At 40.1% G+C, this 20394-nt stretch overlaps 2 protein-coding genes across 3 annotated transcripts in view; both read right to left on the minus strand.

The window, feature by feature from the left end:
- Window positions 1-17916, minus strand: part of LOC106599426 (ras GTPase-activating protein nGAP) — a 111368-nt gene extending 93452 nt beyond the window's left edge. The window contains exon 1 of one of the 2 annotated variants that reach the window (XM_014190657.2): window positions 17128-17916. In XM_014190657.2, the coding sequence (XP_014046132.1) occupies window positions 17128-17254 (127 nt within the window). In that variant the 5' untranslated portion in view covers window positions 17255-17916. The remainder of the gene's footprint in view (window positions 1-17127) is intronic. The other variant, XM_014190659.2, reaches the window with a different exon arrangement.
- Window positions 17917-18571: 655 nt separating this feature from the next.
- On the minus strand, window positions 18572-20374 carry ankrd45 (ankyrin repeat domain 45). Its single transcript, XM_014190647.2, has 5 exons — window positions 19876-20374; window positions 19475-19642; window positions 19155-19249; window positions 18924-19062; window positions 18572-18743 (listed from the first exon to the last, which is right to left on the minus strand). The coding sequence occupies exons 1-5, from the start codon at window positions 20195-20197 to the stop codon at window positions 18712-18714; spliced, it is 756 nt and encodes a 251-aa protein (XP_014046122.2). The 5' UTR covers window positions 20198-20374; the 3' UTR covers window positions 18572-18711.
- Window positions 20375-20394: the final 20 nt, after the last annotated feature.

Here is a 20394-nt window from a genome sequence, read left to right on the forward strand (position 1 = left end):
CATCACTCTTTTGCACGCGCAAAAAAACCCATTTCAAACCCATTATGGTGCTATTCAGCTGTGTTTGCCTCTTGTTTCTAGATAGCACAACTTATGCAGCATTGACCTTGGCTTGGCAATGGTGAGAGGACTGATCTTCCAGTTCAGGGAGCATTTCTCTCCTTTGTTGAAGATGACCAATGAACCATGTCTCCTCTCTCCTAGAGAGAAGGGTTTCTATCCTCACAATGAAGCACAACCATGCTGTGAGATTCATATCTAGCCTATTAGCGCTCTACCAATAAAATGTTAGAACTATATTATCTTATCAAATACAATTTTATATTCATCAATTTGTAATGAGCGGCAGGAGGAGGGGACAAAGAAATAAGAGGTTCAGACAAATTTGTATTTCAAATGGGATGGTGACATGACAAGGACAGGGTACTGAATAAAAATGTTCATGATAGGGATCTTGTGGCCCTAAACAGATTAGGTCACAAGATGACAGATCCAATCCTCCATGTAGACACTAGGCCTATACATCCCTGTATGGTGTTTCATGTGTGAATAAGCTGAAAGAGACAAGGCAGACTCCCACAGGCCCAATTCAATATATGAATCAGAAAAGCTGCAGACAGCCGTAGAGGTTATCACCTGGCCCTGTTGAACAGGCTCCTACCATACGATCAGATGGTGCTCTAATACACTGCCAAATATCCTTAAGCGCTTCAGTTGCCAAGTTGCCTGCTGCTACTGAACAAACTGAATTGAGCCACCCTTCCCTGCACTCCTGACCCTTAAGCAGGATTTTCAACAGCCATTTATTTCTGCCTCACTCGGTCTTGGCAAGCCTGCTTCGTCTTGCAGAGCACCGAGGGGTGATGTGCAATTGAAAAAACATTATCAGTAATTTTATGCTTAGAGTGAACAGTCAGCGTAAATAACTCACAAAGAGGAAATGTTTCCAGGCGGATTATATCATGTCATAATATTTAGCAGCGCATGGGCTTGTAATTTTTTCAACAAAACATGCACAAAGTAGTGGAAAAGAAAGATGTGGATGTATGCTTAGCTATGAGCTTCTTTCATCAGTAGTTGGATTAGAGGTCGACCGATTAAAATCGCAATGGTCGATTAATTAGGGCCAATTTCAAGTTTTCATAATCAGTAATCGGCATTTTTGGACACCGATTGTGGACAATTTTTTTTTTTTACCTTTATTTAACTAGGCAAGTCAGTTAAGAATACATTCTTATTTTCAGGAACGGTGGGTTAACTGCCTTGTTCAGGGGCAGAACGACAGATTTTTACCTTGTCAGCTCGGGGATTCGATCTGGCAACCTTCCGGTTACTAGTCCAACGCTCTAACCACATGCCTTACATTGCACTCCACGAGGAGCCTGCGTGGCAGGCTGACTACCTGTTACGCGAGTGCAGCAAGAAGCCAAGGTAAGTTGCTAGCTAGCATTAAACTTCTTATAAAAAACAAAATCAACCTTAACATAATCACTAGTTAACTACACATGGTTGATGATATTACTAGTTTATCTATCGTGTTCTGCGTTGCATATAATCGACGCAGTGCCTGTTAATTTCTCATTGAATCACAGCCTACTTCTCCAAACGGGTGATGATTTAACAAGCGCATTCGTGAAAAAAAGCACTGTCGTTGCACCAATGTGTACCTAACCATAAACATCAATGCCTTTCTTTAAAATCAATACACAACTATAGATTTTTTAAACCTGCATATTTAGTTAATATTGCCTGCTAACATTAATTTCTTTTAACTAGGGAAATTGTGTCACTTCTCTTGCGTTCCGTGCAAGACCATTTATTCTTAACAAAGACCGTAATTAATTTACCAGAATTGTACATAATTATGACATAACATTGAAGGTTGTACAGTGTAACAGCAATATTTAGACTTAGGGATGCCACCCGTTAGATAAAATACGGAACGGGTTCCGTATTTCACTGAAAGAATAAATGTTTTGTTTTCGAAATGATTGTTTCCGGATTTGACCATATTAATGACCTAAGGCTCGTATTTCTGTGTGTTATTATGTTATAATTAAGTCTATGATTTGATATTTGAAATAGCAGTCTGACTGAGCGGTGGTAGGCAGCAGCAGGCTCGTAAGCATTCATTCAAAACGGCACTTTCCTGCGCTTGCCAGCAGCTCTTCGTTGTGCTTCAAGCAAATGAGCTGTTTATGACTCCAAGCCTATCAACTCCCGAGATTAGGCTGGTGTAACCGATGTGAAATGGCTAACTAGTTAGCGGGGTGCGCGCTAATAGCGTTTCAATCAGTGACTGCACTCACTCTGAGACCTTGAAGTAGTTGTTTCCCTTGCTCTGCAAGGTCCGCTGCATTTATGGAGCAATGGATAACGATGATTCGAGGGTGGCTGTTTTCGATGTGTTCTTGGTTCGAGCCCAGGTAGGCTCAGGGAGAGGGACGGAAGCTATACTGTTACACTAGCAATACTAAAGTGCCTATAAGAACATCCAATAGTCAAAGGTATATGAAATACAAATGGCATAGAGAGAAATAGTCCTATAATTCCTATAATAACTACAACCTAAAACTTCTTACCTGGGAATATTGAAAACTCATGTTAAAAGGAACCATCAGCTTTCATATGTTCTCATGTTCTGAGCAAGGAACTTAAATGTCAGCTTTTTTACATGGCACATATTGCACTTTTACTTTCTTCTCCAACACTTTGTTTTTGCATTATTTAAACCAAATTGAAGATGTTTCATTATTTATTTGAGGCTAAATTGATTTTAAGTTCAAATAAAAGTGTTCATTCAGTATTGTTGTAATTGTCATTACTACAAAAAATAAATAAATAAAAACGAGTCGGCCGATTAATCGGTATCGGCTTTTTTCGGCCCTCCAATAATCGGTATCGGGAAAATCATTATCGGTCGACCTCTAAGTAGGATAGTTGAAGACTGACCATCTTTCTCATTCATGGGAGGCTTTCGGTCAGCTGGACGAAGCCATCTAGATGAGCTTGAGACTGGCCTGATTTTCAGGCACAGCCATGTGTGATGCACACAAGTGGTCAACATTTTTAGAACACCTACTCATTCAAGGGTTTTTCTTTATTTGTACTATTTTCTACATTGTAGAATAGAAGTGAAGACATCAAAACTATGAAATAAAACATATGGAATCATGTAGTAACCAAAAAAAAGTGTTAAATCCAAATATATTTTATATTTGAGATTCTTCAAATAGCCACCCTTTGCCTTGATGAAAGAATTTGAAGAATCCCAAATATAAAATATATTTTGATTAACACTTTTTTTGGTTACTACATGATTCCATGTGTGTTATTTCATAGTTTTGATGTCTTCACTAATGATCGGCTTTGAAAAGCCAACTGACATTTACTCCTGAGGTGCTGACCTGTTGCACCCTCTACAACCACTGTGATTATTATTATCTGACCCTGCTGGTCATCAATGAACATCTTGGCAATGTTCTGTTATAATCTCCACCCGGCACAGCCAGAAGAGGACTGGCCACCCCTTAGAGCCTGGTTCCTCTCTAGGTTTCTTCCTTGGGAGTTTTTCCTAGGCGCCGTGCTTCTACATCTGCATTGCTTGCCGTTTGGGGTTTTAGGCTGGGTTTCTGTACAGCACTTTGTGACATCGGCTGATGTAAGAAGGGCTTTATGAATACATTTCATTGATTGATTGTAGAATCAAAGAAAACCCCTTGAATGAGTAGGTGTTAACTTTTGACCGGTGATGTAGGCCTAGATAGAAATGTATTTTGTGACATATTGTGTGGTGGCCCTACTAGCAGTGACTTTGCTAATAACTACTTGATTGAGGAAAAATGTACTTTAGTATGACTGAGATATGTGGTTGTCCCACCTAGCCATCTTCAGATGAGTTCACTAACTAAGTTGCTCTGAATAAGAGCATCTGCTAATTGACTAACATGATTCATGATTCAACCTTAGCAGACCTCAGGTCTGCGTCCCAAATGGCAGCATGCCACCCTATTAGTTTTATAATGCACTACTTTTGACCAGCAGGTGATACCAATATCATAGGTCAATTGTATATCCATATTGCAGCAATATGAAAGCTTAGGTTCTAGGATACCAGGAAGTAGTTTTTAATTGAAATGCATTGAATGCACAGAATGGAGTGTGAGCAGGTAGACAGTTATTCAGTCATTGTTAAAGAAAAAATGTAATAACTGACTGGATGATTATTTTATATGACAGGCTGTATTGAATGAAAGGGTCGAGAGCCATTCCATCTCTCCTGTCTGTTTCAACCACCTTTGGAAGTGTGAGATGAATCAGGGCAAAGGATTGAGGCTTCCGTGCAGTAGTTTGATTAGGTACATCCTGGGATACTAAAGCTTCTCTTGTACACTCTACCCTAAACACTGCTCACGTTGCAGCTTTACATAGAGGGATCTTTCATAACATTTTTACCTCAGTCAAACCCTAATGACCTACACCCGCATAGCCACATGACATCCATCATTGACGAAGACAGCACTCTGTGTGGTGTGTGACAAACCGGAACCTTTGAGTTTTCACTTGCGTTGACACCGATGGAGGACAAAGAAAAATTGTGGATTTATCTAGGGAATGTGCAATGTTGCCCAGGTCTAGGCCAACTTACTGTAGGCTATGTTCATTTCATATCAGAACTAAGACAAAAACATTTAAGCCTATCCTTCAAAGATCTGGAATTAGATCAAAAACAGGATGGGGACTTCCTGTGTTTTCAGGTAACGCCTGTAATCCCAGAATGTTGTCTTGCAGCCAACTAGTCGGTGTCGAAGGAAAGGGTGGAGGATCTGTAGATACCTGCCCTTTTCTGCATTCATACGCAGGGAGTTCGTCGACCACTGGTCTTCTATGAATAGGAATACAACTCTGTCTAAAAACAGAAGGCCATATGGGCAAATAGCTCCTCTATGGACAACATGTGAATTACTGAGGACAAACAACAAACAACAAGTTGGCAGAAATGGGATTGGTTTACGAATTCAGTTTCATTCCTTTGATTTAAACCATTGTTTAAACCGATAAAGTTTGGGTAGGTAAAAAACAAAACAAAGCATTGTTAGAAGACAGGGATTCTAAAATAAATCTGCATTTAATCCTAAACTACAGCTAGATGTTATTGTAGTAATTCACTTCAAAGCCTATATGTTCTTCCTCAAATGAGGCTTGGATGAATTGAATATGAGAATGGATGAATATTCCTGTCAATATCAGTTACTAACAGATAAACTCTTTCCTCTGTCTTCAGTCAACCTTTAATAGGCTTATGCGCAATATCCTTTCTCTGGTTAATGCACTTTTTCAAAGGATTTAGGCAGGGCACCGCAAATCCTTATTAACTCATCCTAATCCACATGGTGCTGTTTGAGATTCAGGGACGGACAATTGGATGGAGTAACACAACCTAAACGCATAGGCCTAGAATCTGAAATCAAACAACATTTGTTCCCGTAACTGGAAATTGTAATTGTTCTTGTTCTGAGTGTTTACTAGCCTAATTGAAGAAATTGCAGACAGCTGCTACAGTGACCCCGAATGCCCTATGAGAGGCAGCCATGACAACCAGTCTTTCACCCTAAATAGAACTACATTTGGCAGCTCAGCCCACATGCAAGAACTAAAAGGCAAAATCATTCTACCATACCTTGCCATTCTGCCCATTCCACTGTGGCCAAACTCAGTCCTTGGGACCCCAAGGGGTGGACGTTTTGGTTTTTGCCCAAATCTTTACGTTTTGATAATTTGATTCAGCTGTGTAGTGTGCGGGCAAAAACCAAAACGTGCAGCGAGTTTGGGAAACGCTGGGCTAAACATGGGGTAGCTACTCATTTAACAAAAATATGTCAAATAGCATAAAAGTCCAATTATTCCCCAGAATCACAGTTCTTCAGCCGTCAACCAACTTAATCGAGAATGTCACCTAGGCTATTACATTTTTATTTTATAATGACTTTACTCAAAATGAAGGTTACTTTGCCTATGGTTACACTGGGATCAGCCAGTCGGCATTTTTATAGAGTTATTTCAGCATTGGAACGCAGTGACGTTGGAACACTGGTGCCTGCTGCTCTGGAATCCTGGCCACTGAGGTCATTCACAGAGTTGTCTGCTTACATCACAGCTCCGGCAAGTCACTTGAAACAGGCAGGGGAGAGAAGGGAAGTGGCAAACATCCTAAGAGTGCTGGAAGTCAGAGACAGGGCTACTGCTGTCCATGGGCCACAGTACAATCAGACTATTCACTATAGCTAGGCTAGTCTAAAACTCAAGTTCTCCAGACAAAAAAAAACAAATCTAAAAGCTAACCTACGTACTCAACTGTTGACATATTCAATTAGGGCTGTGATGGTAATTGAAAAAAAGACAGTTATGGACGAAGACCGCCAAGAAAATAACCGTCAAAACGTTTAAATAGGCCTACATTCATTTTTTAAATTTATTTGTATTTACTTAATTTTCAGGTAGATAAACTTGAACTAATAGCACGAGTGTTTACAAAGGATTATAAGCAATTGTTTTGCAAACTTTTTTCTAACTGTCGTTCGATGCTCGAGCAGCGAATCCGCTAGATGCATGGGGGTGTAGAAGCGCTAGCCTATTGGCTATGGCACCTTAGTAAAAAAAAAAAAAAAAAATGGTTTGATATGTGGACTTTCTTTTATAAAACGCACGTTTTCATTGCTTGCTACCGTGAGGGAAAAAAGTATTTGATCCCCTGCTGATTTTGTACGTTTGCCCACTGACAAAGAAATGATCAGTCTATAATTTTAATGGTAGGTTTATTTGAACAGTGAGAGACAGAATAACAACAAAAAAATCCAGAAAAACACATGTCAAAAATGTTATAAATTGATTTGCATTTTAATGAGGGAAATAAGTATTTGACCCCTCTGCAAAACATGACTTAGTACTTGGTGGCAAAACCCTTATTGGCCATCACAGAGGTCAGACGTTTCTTGTAGTTTGCCACTAGGTTTGCACACATCTCAGGAGGGATTTTGTCCCACTCCTCTTTGCAGATCTTCTCCAAGTGATTAAGGTTTCGAGGCTGACATTTGGCAACTCGAACCTTCAGCTCCCTCCACAGATTTTCTATGGGATTAAGGTCTGGAGACTGGCTAGGCCACTCCAGGACCTTAATGTGCTTCGTCTTGAGCCACTCCTTTGTTGCCTTGGCCGTGTGTTTTGGGTCATTGTTATGCTGGAATACCCATCCACGACCCATTTTCAATGCCCTGGCTGGAGGTTCTCACCCAAGATTTGACGGTACATGGCCCCGTCCATCATCCCTTTGATGCGGTGAAGTCGTCCTGTCCCCTTAGCAGAAAAACCCCCCCCAAAGCATAATGTTTCCACCTCCATGTTGGAGATGGTGTTCTTAGGGTCACAGGCAGCATTCCTCCTCCTCCAAACACGGCGAGTTGAGTTGATGCCAAAGAGCTCCATTTTGGTCTCATCTGACCACAACACTTTCACCCAGTTGTCCTCTGAATCATTCCGATGTTCATTGGCAAACTTCCGACGGGCATGTATATGTGCTTTCTTGAGCAGGGGGACCTTGCGGGCGCTGCAGGATTTCAGTCATTCACGGCGTAGTGTGTTACCAATTATTTTCTTCTATGGTCCCAGCTGCCTTGAGATCATTGACAAGATCCTCCCTTGTAGTTCTGGGCTGATTCCTCACCATTCTCATGATCATTGCAACTCCACGAGGTGAGATCTTGCATGGAGCCCCAGGCCGAGGGAGATTGACAGTTCTTTTACGTTTCTTCCATTTGCGAATAATCGCACCAACTGTTGTCACCTTCTCACCAAGCTGCTTGACGATGGTCTTGTAGCCCATTCCAGCCTTGTGTAGGTCTACAATCTTGTCCCTGACATCCTTGGAGAGCTCTTTGGTCTTGGCCATGGTGGAGAGTTTGGAATCTGATTGATTGATTGCTTCTGTGGACAGGTGTCTTTTAAACAGGTAACAAGCTGAGATTAGGAGCACTCCCTTTAAGAGTGTGCTCCTAATCTCAGCTCGTTACCTGTATAAAAAAGACACCTGGGAGCCAGAAATCTTTCTGATTGAGAGGGGGTCAAATACTTATTTCCCTCATTAAAATGCAAATCAATTGATTACATTTTTGACATGCGTTTCTCTGGATTGTTTTGCTGTTATTGTGTCTCTCACTGTTCAAATAAACCTACCATTAAAATTATAGACTGATCATTTCTTTGTCAGTGGGCAAACGTACAAAATAAGCAGGGGATCAAATACTTTTTCCCCCCTCACTGTATTAAATAAATCTGTCTTTTAAAAAAGGGCGGATATGTCTGACTATTCATTAATTATGCAACGGCAGTCGACAAGGTTGTTCTGGCTCTGAAGCCTATAATGCACTAATGTGTCAAATGGACAACGCACCAATTCTGTCCAACCTGGCATGGTATAATTTTATATGGAATCTTTCATTAAATTTATACCCAAATCAACGATATGGAGATGTTGTGTGTATTTGCTTCTATTTTAATGATTGCGATAGTATGAAGATGAAATGTACATAGATGTTTCCCCTTTATACTTTGCTTGTCTATTATCTTATACCCTACTTTCAGAAAGCTGAAGGTAGGCCTAGGTTTTTTAATATGTCTTAAGGAAAGGAGAAATATTTGCCGATGTCTGACATACTCTGGTGACTTTGATTGACGGGTCCTTTTACTGGGGAGTGCGTGTGTCAGTTCGCTGATTATCTCTATAGGCCTATATGTCCATTCAGAAAGTTTCCTCAAGTAGCCTGTCTGGACTCTCTCTTTAATAAGAATCAAACGCTCCTGTCATGATTTAATCTTGTAAAAGGCCCATTTTCAGTAAAGGCCCTTTCTCACCAAGTCCATTATTTTTGTCCCAATAATTAGGAAGAAATAAAATAAGAGAACATGTCTTGTTCATGACGCAGGTTCACACCAGTTGTGAAATATCATCCAGTCACAATCAGTCAATAATTTATTCGAAACTGGTTAACAGATGCAAGAATCAAACCCATCTATCTGGGACACTGCCACTGGTGCACACTGTGTGAATCAATTCATTAATTTCTCTCTGCCTGTTTTTTACGTTTGCAATGCATCAGTGCAGCAAGGTATCAATTTAGCCAATGTAATCACATCACACCAGAGCTAGGCTACGTCGCTCTCGCCATTCAAACTTGTAGCCCATTTTATAGTCATTCAGCAGGCAAGAGGTTTGATCGATGCTTTTCTCCTCGAATAGGCCTAGTATATCGTTTTTAAAACAGCTCGAAATAAGTTTCAAACTACACTACAGTTCAAACGTTTGGGGTTACTTAGAAATGTCCTTGTTTTCCATGAAAACATACATAAAATGAGTAGCAAAATGAATAGGACATATAGTCAAGACGTTGACAAGGTTATAAATAATGATTTTTAATTGAAATAATAATAATTGTGTCCTTCCAACTTTGCTTTCATCAAAGATTCTTCCATTTTCAGCAATTACAGCCTTGCAGACCTTTGGCATTCTAGTTTTCAATTTGTTGAAGTAATCTGAAGAGATTTCACCCCATGCTTCCTGAAGCACCTCCCACAAGTTGGATTGGCTTGATGGACACTTCTTAAGTACCATAGGGACAAGCTGCTCCCACAACAGCTCAATAGGGTTGCGATCCAGTGACTGTGCTGGATACTCCACTACAGACAGAATACCAGCTGACTGCTTCTTCCCCAAATAGTTCTTGCATAGTTTGGAGCTGTGCTTTTGGTCATTGTCCTGTTGTAGGAGGAAATTGGCTCCAATTAAGCACCATCCACAGGGTATGGCATGGCAAAATGGAGTAATAGCCTTCCTTCTTCAAGATCCTTTTTCCCTGTACAATTCTCCCACTTTACCACCACCAAAGCACCCTCAGACCATCACATTGCCTCCACCATGCTTGACAGATGGCGTCAAGCTCTCCTCCAGGATCTTTTCATTTGTTCTGCGTCCCACAAATATTATTTGGGATCCAAACACCTCAAACTTCGATTCGTCTGTCCACAACACTTTTTTCCAATCTTCCTCTGTCCAGTGTGTGGTCTTTTGCCCATCTTAATCTTTTCTTTTTATTGGCCAGTCTGAGATATGGCTTTTTCTTTGCAACTCTGCCTAGAAGGCCAGCATCCCAGAGTCATCTCTTCACTGTTGAGACTGGTGTTTTGCGGGTACTATTTAATGAAGCTGCCAGTTGAGGACTTGTGAGGCATCTGTTTCTCAAACTAGACACTAATATACTTGTCCTCTTGCTCAGTTGTGCACCAGGGCCTCCAACTCCTCTTTCTATTCTGGTTAGAGACAGTTTGCGCTGTTCTGTGAAGGGAGTTTTATAAAAAATGTTACCTTTATTTAACTAGGCAAGTAAATTAAGAAGAAATTCTTATTTTCAATGAAGGCCTAGGAACAGTGGGTTAACTGCCTTGTTCAGGGGCAGAACGACAGATTTTTACCTTGTCAGCGCGAGGATTCGATCTTGCAACCTTTCAGTTACTAGTCCAATGCTCTAACCACAAGGCTACCTGCCGCCCCAGTACAGCGTTGTACGAGATCCTCAGTTTCTTGGCAATTTCTCGCATGGAATAGCCTTCATTTCTCAGAACAAGTACAGACTGACGAGTTTCAGAAGAAAGTCCTTTGTTTCTGGCCATGTTGAGCCTGTAATCGAACCCACAAATGCCGATGCTCCAGATACTCAACTAGTATAAAGAATTGCTTCTTTAAATCAGAACAGTTTTCAGCTGTGCTAACCATTTTGCAATTGTTTCCTAATGATCAATTAACCTTTTAAAATGATAAACTTGGATTAGCTAACACAACGTGCCATTGGAACACAGGAGTGATGGTTGCTGATAATGAGCCTCTGTACGCCTATGTAGATATTCCATTAAAAATGTGCCATTTCCAGCTACAACAGTCATTTACAATGTCTCTTCTGTGTTTCTGATCAATTTGATGTTATTTTTTAAAATAGACAACAAAAGTGTTTTTCTTTCAAAAACAAGGACATTTCTAAGTGACTACCTACCTACCTACCTACCTACCTACCTACCTACCTACCTACCTACACACACATACACACATACAGTACAAGTCAAACGTTTGGACACCTACTTAAGGTTTTTCTCAATGTTTTTCTATGTAGAACAATAGTGAAGACATCAAAACTAAGAAATAACACATGGATTCTTCAAAGTAGCCACCCTTCCTCTTGATGACAGCGTCGCATACACATGGCATTCTCTCCTGGAAAGCTTTTCCAACAGTCTTGAAGCAATTCCCACATATGATGAGCACTTGTTGGCTGCTTTTCCTTCACTCTGCGGTCCAACTCATCCCAAACCATCTCAATTGGGTTGAGGTCGGGTGATTGTGGAGGCCAGGTCATTTGATGCAGTACTCCATCACTCTCCTTATTGGTCAAATAGCCCTTACACAGCCTGGAGGTGTGTTGGGTCATTGTCCTGTTGAAAAACAAATGGAGCGGGACTAAGCGCAAACCAGATGGGATGGTGTATCGCTGCAGAATGCAGTGGTAGCCATGCTAGTTAAGTGTGCCTTGAATTCAAAAAAGAAAATTGCTAAGCACCAGCAAAGCATCCCCACACCATCACACCTCCTCCTCCATGCTTCACAATGGAACCACACATGCAGAGATCATCCAGTCACCTACTCTGCGTCTCACAAAGACACAGCGGTTGGAACCAAAAATCTCAAATTTAGACTCATCAGACCAAAGGACAGATTTCCACCGGTCTAATGTCCCTTGCTCGTGTTTCTTGGCACAATGAAGTCTAAAAATCGGTGTTCTTTAGTAGTGGTTTCGTTGCAGCAATTCGACCATGAAGGCCTGATTCACGCAGTCTCCTCTGAACAGTTTATGTTGAGATGGGTCTGTTACTTGAACTCCGTGAAGCATTTATTTGGGCTGCAATTTCTGAGTTTGATAACTCTAATGAACTTATCCTCTGAAGCAGAGGTAACTCTGGGTCTTCTTTTCCTGTGGCGGCCCTCATGAGAGCCAGTTTCATCATAGCGCTGGCTGGTTTTTGCGATTTCAAAGTTCTTGAAATTTTCCACATTGATTGACCTTCATGTCTTAAAGTAATGATGGACTGTCATTTCACTTTGCTTATTTGAGCTGGTCTTGCCATAATATGGACATGGTCATTTACCAAATAGGGCTATCTTCTGTATACTACCCCTACCTTGTCACAACACAACTGATTGGCTCAAACGCATTAAGAAGGAAAGAAATTCCACAAGTAACTTTTAACAAGGCACACCTGTTAATTGAAATGCATTCCAGGTGACTACCTCATGAAGCCGGTTGAGAGAATGCCAAGAGTGTACAACGCTGTCATCAAGGCAAAGGGTGGCTGAAGAATCTGAATTTGAAGAATCTCAAATATAAAATATATTTTGATTTGTTTAACACTTTCTTGGTTACATGATTCCATGTGCTATTTCATAGTTTTGATGTATTCACCATTATTCTACAATGTCAAAAATAGTACAAATAAAGAAAAACCCTTGAATGAGTAGGTGTGCCCAAACTTTTGACTGGTACTGTATTTATAGGCTACTCGTTCAAGAGCTAGAGAGAGGGGGAATAGATTGGCCAGTGGAGATGCATGAATTGCGCAAGAAGGGAACATTGAAGAAGGCAGAGAGATGTGTCAGTTAGAAGAGAATGAATACATTAAAACGCATCATTCGTATAGCCTATATAATAGGCTACATATTATAGGCCTCCTAAAATTAATCTAGGCGACAACCTGTGCTACAGGCAAACGTAAAAGGCAAAAAAAAATAAAAAAATACATCTGCTTGATTGGTCCTTTTAGGTAGGTGGGTGTGCACGTATGAGTTCATAAATTCTCTATGTCCATTCAGAAAGTTTCCTAAAATAGGCCTAGCCTGTCTGGACTCTAATCAGACAACAACAAAAAAAACAGTGTCTTGTTGCAAGGTCAACATATGTGTGAGGAATGATGACGACAGGTGCCAATTTCCTCTCTTATTAAATGAGGTTTAACTAAATGAAACGTAGCCAAGCTCCTTTAATGATTCATCCTATAGGATGCATAGCTTATATCCTCATCATTTCAGTCTAATGGTAATAGTGAAGTTGCAGAGAAAAGCCATGTGTTTCTTTTGAGTCTGATATGCGCCAATCCTCCCCCCACAGGTTGTTGGTGGCCATGTACATTGTCCTGGCCAATTACAGTCACCTCAAATTCCAAGACCATCACAGCCCGACTTTCCATTTCAAATATGGCACTTTTCAAGCAGGTTAGCGTTTTTTAGTCATGAATCTCGTTCTGCAGGTAGCTCTGCAGGGGTCACTAGCTAGCACAGTCACAAAGTCATAGATTCAGATTTTAAACCTAACCTTAACCACACTGCTAACCCTAACGCCTTAAATTAAGACAGTCTAATTTTTGTTTTCATGAATTTTGACAATATAGCCAATTTTGACTTTGCTGCTGGCCTAAGGAGAAAAATCGCTCAGTTCTGCCTCCAGAATAAGACTCATGACAATAAACGTCAACCGGTCTTTTTTAAAGCCACATTAAAATGATTAAAGCTTAAGACAAATACCTGTAATTTCTCAGACAACAACCCAATGTTGTTTGAGTCATTGAGGAATCTGATATTATCACTAACTCATCCTAGCCACTGAACATCATATAATTCTCATAATCAGACGACACATTATCTAGGCCTATTCATGGATCACTAAACATGTTGTTAACTGACCCCTTAACATCAAGTTTCTTTCCCAGGATATTAACAAATAAAACTTAAAATAGGCCTGGTAGAACATTCCCAGGATTCCCTCAAGAACAACTACATCCATTGAAAACATAACTGTGCTGAGGTCAAAATATTCCATTTTCATAAAGAAAAAGCTCTCTTCCAGTCAATCTTCAAGTAGGCAGCCATCTTGCATATTAACACCGTCAACAACATCATTATGCTTCTGTTGTCCAGTGTATCACTCCTGTCCTTTAAAGGTTCAGGGTCGTTCCATGTCATTACGGTAAGCCATGACACCCACCATCTCAGATTGTTCTAAAATAATTTCTGTAGTTAGAAAAAGATAAGATTATCATTTACGCAACATTATTTTGTTTAAATATAATTTTATCTCTGAGAAATGAAGCTAGTTTATTGCACTCAAATTGGCCATTTAAATTTATAGTATTCAATAAATATACTACCTAATGTAACCGATGTGAAATGGCTAGCTAGTTAGCGGGGTGCGCGCTAATAGCGGTTCAATCGGTGAGGTCACTCGCTCTGAGACCTTGAAGTAGCTGTTCCCCTTGCTCTGCAAGGGTCGTGGCTTTTGTGGAGTGATGGGTAACGATGCGTCGAGGGTGGCTGTTGTCGATGTGTGCAGAGGGTCCCTGGTCCGAGCCCAGGTAGGGGCGAGGAGAGGGACGGAAGCTAAACTGTTACACTAACATCCGATTTGGACCAGCATTTTCACACTTCATATCCAAATCATCATTGAGTTACACAATCAATTTTTATACTTTAGGGTGATTTGGAAATGAAGTGTGAAAATGCTAATATAGGTACCATTGACTTGCACTAGATTTGTGCCACAAATACTAGAAAGTTAGCATTCGAAACAGCAGACAACAAAACCAAAGCATGGATTTCTTTCTGTCAACCTTGTCCATAGACTGAATACAGGGTAAGGAAACTAAAATGTCCTTTTGTAACCTGGAACAGCACCATCTAGTGGTCAGAACCTGGTTATTTCAGGATGTAGGGTGGGACATAAACCTAACTTCAATGACTCCTTTATCTGAACAGGAAGAAAAACAATTCACCAAATTCACTGGGAATACATTATGTAGGAAGAAGAAACAATACTCCCGAGCCGCAGCTCCATACTACTTCTCAGACATAGAGAACTGATACTATATACTCGTTGTTGGGTGGGATTGGCTTGGGGCGGATCCATGGGGGGGCTTTTGACAATTTCTTTGGATTCCTCATGTCTAACTCATTGCTAGAAAAAGAAGTTTGTTCCAAATCAAATGTTTAGTACTATATTTATTGAATATTATATGAATCCTATCAATTAAAATGCAACCGATTATCTTAATTTCTCAGATCAAATTAGATTTCAGTAAAATCTTACCTCATTTGCACACACTGTATATAGACTTTTTCTACTGTGTTATTGATTGTATGTTTGTTTATTCCATGTGTAACTCTGTGCTGTTGTTTGTGTTCGCACTGCTTTGCTTTATCTTGGCCAGGTCGCAGTTGTAAATGAGAACTTGTTCTCAACTAGCCTACCTGGTTAAATAAAGGTGATGAAAAAAATATTATAATAATAATAATAATAATAATAATAATGTTGCAGGAATGCTAATCTTATCTGTTCCTAACAACAGAAACAATATCAGGGCAATCTGAGATGGTGGGTGCCGAAATCCCCTTTCTTGGGCTTTTTGAGGTGGAACGACCCTTCGATAATAATTTTTGAGAGAGGAGCAGGAAAAACCCTAGAAATCAATCCAGTCTATACATGTCATTACAGTTCAATTACCCAAAGTAGGTCTAGGTAGCTTATAGCATGACCAAGGAAATGCAAAGCCAATGCAGGCCTAGACTAATTGTGAAAAATTATTTATGGATGCAAACGTCAAGAGAAAGCGATACAGAATGGAATCCAAGCTTATCAAAAAACTAGAAAAACATTGAAGAAAATACAGTAGCGGAAAGCAAAGGATGTTTTGTCTAACCACAATATTATTGAGCATCCCTTTCTATTCATCGAAGTGAGTGAGCTACCATGACAACAGTCCCTGCCTATTGGTCCTGTGTGGCTCAGTAGGTAGGGCATTGCATTTGCAATGCCAGGGTTGTGGGTTTGATTTCCACGGGGTACCAGTAAAAATGAAAATGAAAAGTCGCTCTGGATAAGAGTGTCTGCTAAATGACAAATGTTTACGTAAACATGACCACAGGATGTAGGCTACAAAGGCACATCAGTTCAAATGTAACAAGCAATTCTTAGATCAAACCATGCCTGGATGTAAAGACAAGTAATGAATAAATAGCGTTGCAATTAATCAGACCAGTAAATTAACACCAGCTGAGAGCAATTAGATTATGCGCTCATCTTCCTCTGATCATAAGTCACAACCATATTGCATAGTGGTGGTAATGCTGCAATCCTATTAGCTACATGTTCACTAGTGAGGAATGTCATTTTCAGAGGGTCAAAACTCACATCCATCACCTTGTCAATTCCTACTGCTCCTCATCCAGCCCCAACAATAGGATCTGACTTATTCATGTAGATACATAATAAGGTGCCTAAAAATCTCCTACTACTGGTGGTAGTGGCGTGAATTGTCCCCGAATAATATAGATGTGTTACTGTTTAATTAACAGCTTTTTCTGTATGTTCTGTGTGTAGTCTATGATGGGGCTTTGTAAATGAGCATGCAAAGTATTGGATATTAGGCTACTGCTCAGACCTATGATTTCATATGGATTGAAAGAATGTCAAGAAGAAGAAATGACCTTCATTTATCTTTGGTTGTTGCCATATTTCATATTTTGGACATATGATGCACATGGAATTCTGAAAGAGCCTTTCATGCGTTCTAGCCACTTGACAAAAATATATAATTCAACCTCTCCATCATGACTCACCTTAAACAAATATGAAATAAAGTAGGAAGTTGGATATCCTTCTGTTGGGTGGCAAATATGTACCAGTGCAATGGCAAATACTCAAATTATACTTACCGTGATTTTGGCATGATCGAGCAAAGCCAATGTACATAATCGCACAATAGGGTCATCCAATGGTGTCATATTATATATGGGGTAAATTATGTCTATGGTTACTGGGAAGTACATGCTTGTTCCCTTAAGCCATGTGCCATTTTTTCCAACCACGACACTGGTGTTATGGCAACGTTGGAATAGGATTTTTAGATGTCAAAATGCAAAGAACACTTCTCACCTCAGTGCACAATGCAGTTAGAGAAGCTTTGAAAATTGGCTGTCCATCTTACCATATACGCGCACCCATCCTTGTTGCTGACATAAAGAATCCCGCAGGATTCGGTCCACCAATGGATCCAAGGAAAAAAGTCCACCATGAAGAGAATCCGCGTCGCCTGTGACTAAGTCGGTCTGCATACTAGAATCACCTTTCCAATAACTTCCAAGTAGAAACTGTGTCCAAATCGGAAAGTCCACGACGTAACGTTAATCCTCAAAGGAAAGCAATGACGTTAGCTACTTAATTTAACTGCTGGTGAGTTAGCTTTATGTCAAAACATTACAGTTTAACCGGGCTAAGTTTGCTCGCGTTTACTAGCTCGCGCTAGCTATTTAATTGGTATAAACTAGCGTTCTAGCTAGTTAGACGAAAGCCCTACCATCATGTTTTCTTTCATACTACTGCGGGCTAGCAATCAACATTGTATTGCAGTCTAGTGGTAACAATCGTTTTTAGCTACTGATAGCTACACTGTTGACATTGTCGCCGACGGTCTTGTTCCCATATCCTCCTTACCCAGCGATCAGAGGTAGAGTGCTGCTCCAACAGGACCACGCGCAGAAAAAGTCCCGAACGTCTAGTACGATCCCCTTGTTATTCCAAGCAAATGTGTAGGTAGCCAAATAAGTTTGTGCAGCCGTGACGTCAATGATTCGCCCATTCTTGAATACTCGAACAGGTACTCACGAGGTTAGGTTTCTCTTCCCTCTTCCATGGGGGTCACATTTATTATCCAAACCCAAATTTCCACTTCTATCGCATGCCAGCGCAAGATTATTGGGATCCAGGAGAGAGCAGAGGATCACAGAGCCAATCGTTTACGCATGGGTTCAAGGCAAAGGGGTGTGCCCTGCTGTGTCAGATTCCACATGAACAAGAGTAAGAACAATTATTTAGAAGCGTCTATGCATATATTATAAACAGATTTTTTTGTAAATTATTAGAAATCTTTGAACTATAGACTCCAGCAATGGGACACACTTGAATTGTATTAACATTGCAAATATAGTTCTGATGTAGGCTGCAATTGAATATATTATTTCACTAATAAAAACATAACGGTGCAGCAACAAATTTTCTATTTGATACATTGAATTGATACCTAGTTAATTGTCTTATTTGATTACCATTTAAATATGCAAAGTTATCTTCAAGTGAGTGAATTAAACTACCATACCTCAATTAAGTTATTGCTAGTTTTATAATTTATATCATCAATAGATTACATACTATTTTCAGCATGTCTTATCCATGCTTATATCAATTATGTATATAAACCATTGGTTTATGTCTTTTCACTCAAGACTTCTCATAACACCAAACTGTGTACTATGTCTCCCCACTGTGGTAAGTATAGTTTTCTCAGTCTGTTGAGAATTCCACCTCAAAATCATAACCCGTCATCAACCCAGTCATCAGTTAACTTGCAAAGATAATGCACACATGATCAATTATGGTGGTTCTGATATTTTTTTTATTTAAAATATTTTGATAGTACATGCAATGGTTGACACAATCCACTTTGGTCAGTTTAACCGTTTTAGACCTTCTCTGGACCCTTTGACCATATTTGATTGTGACACATTGTTTATCTTCAGTTTTTGCTTGCTTTAGCTGTGACATCAGCTGCAAATAGAAATAAAAATGCATCACTCTCAAGTCATAGCTATTCAGTCAGTATACATCCACACAATGTCAAAGTGGGTAGAATAGGTTTCCAATATAACACATCCAGGATGCATAATGTTCTGTGTAGATAGACTTCAATTACGATCCTGCACAAAATCATTGAATAGTCATACTCACGTTGAGTCGTGAGCTTGGACAGAATGGGGATAATAATGTCCTCAAGATGCCTCCTCTGCTCAATGAAGTCTTGGATAGATGGGTTCTTGGCATTCTGGATCCAATCCGACTTTACTGAGCAGGTGTTTGTACATATGATCTAGGTAGCGAGAAAAAATAGTTGTAAAATGGACAAGATGGAGATGTCTACTGGGAGTATAATAGTTTATTGAGTTGATGTAATTGTGTTACCTTATCCTCCTTGTTGAGTTTCCCTTGAACCTTCTCTGGGTCAGCAATGGTGTCTCTCACATGTGTTATGTAGGACTGCAAGTCCTGCTTAGCCTCTGGAGTGAGTTAATAATTATGTTTTTACATGCAGCACATGCTATGAAAGGAAGTTTATCTCATATATCTCACACACACACACACACACACACACACACACACACACACACACACACACACACACACACACACACACACACACACACACACACACACACACACACACTGGCCTCATCCAGAAGCTTATACAAGTGCCTGACTCTCATACTTTCATTCTATCTCACCTGCCCAGGTAAGATATTCTGCACAATCCATTTTAGAATAGCGGGAGGCAACTTCCATGGCTCTCTCCCTGCGGAAGTTCTTTGCCTGCATGTCGGCACCAAGTTCCACCAAAGTTTTCACTGTCTCAAGCTGGCCCCAGAGGGCTGCACAATGCAGTGGGGAATAACCTGTATTTGAAAATCAAAATCAAAATGACCATGATATTGTGTATTATTACTAGAGATGTGATCCTTTGATGTTTAACAAATGTGTGTGTGTGTGTGTGTGTGTGTGTGTGTGTGTGTGTGTGTGTGTGTGTGTGTGTGTGTGTGTGTGTGTGTGTGTGTGTGTGTGTGTGTGTGTGTGTGTGTGTACCAAGTAGTCTAGTTCCAATTCTATTGTTGGAACTTGGAACACCTACCTCTTGCAGTACACTCGTTAACATGAGCTCCATGCTTCAAAAGTTCCCGCACGGTGGTGCTTCTTCCCAGCATACATGCAATGAAAAGTGCATTTCTACCCATTTCATCCTTTTCCCAGAACAAATCTTCTGGTGGCTCTTCATTGCCAGAAAGGCACTCGTTTTCCAAATGTTTTTGTAGACCTTCGATGTCTCCAGTCAAAGCATAGTGAAATACAGCATTTTCTTCAGTTGACTGCATTGTTCTGGTATAGCGTAGTATGTTGTGGTTCATTGGCAAAGTAGTTTTGCTGGATAAATAAATTACACGTATTGTTTCCATGGATACAAGGGTCACTCCTTTTTCCTTCCCTGCTAACACTAATCCTTAAAATAAATGAAAGGATGACTACCTGTATTGTATTTTTGTAATTTGATTGGTGTGGAAAGTGCAACGTTATATACACACAAGACGTGGAAAGTGTATAATCCCCACAAACATTTACTCATTCTTGTGTTTTCCTGTGCAATGCGCACATC

Source organism: Salmo salar, chromosome ssa03 (assembly GCF_905237065.1).
Source record: "Salmo salar chromosome ssa03, Ssal_v3.1, whole genome shotgun sequence".
Classification (NCBI taxonomy): Eukaryota; Metazoa; Chordata; class Actinopteri; order Salmoniformes; family Salmonidae; genus Salmo; species Salmo salar.

Excerpts from the sequence above, each read along its gene's own strand:
- ankrd45 (XM_014190647.2), bottom strand. The coding sequence starts at position 20,197 with ATGGAAACAATACGTGTAATTTATTTATCCAGCAAAACTACTTTGCCA. Across the intron at positions 19,250-19,474 it reads AGAATATCTTACCTGGGCAG|AGGCTAAGCAGGACTTGCAG; the intron begins GTGAGATAGAAT and ends AACTCACTCCAG. Across the intron at positions 18,744-18,923 it reads GTCCAAGCTCACGACTCAAC|CTGATGTCACAGCTAAAGCA; the intron begins GTGAGTATGACT and ends TTCTATTTGCAG.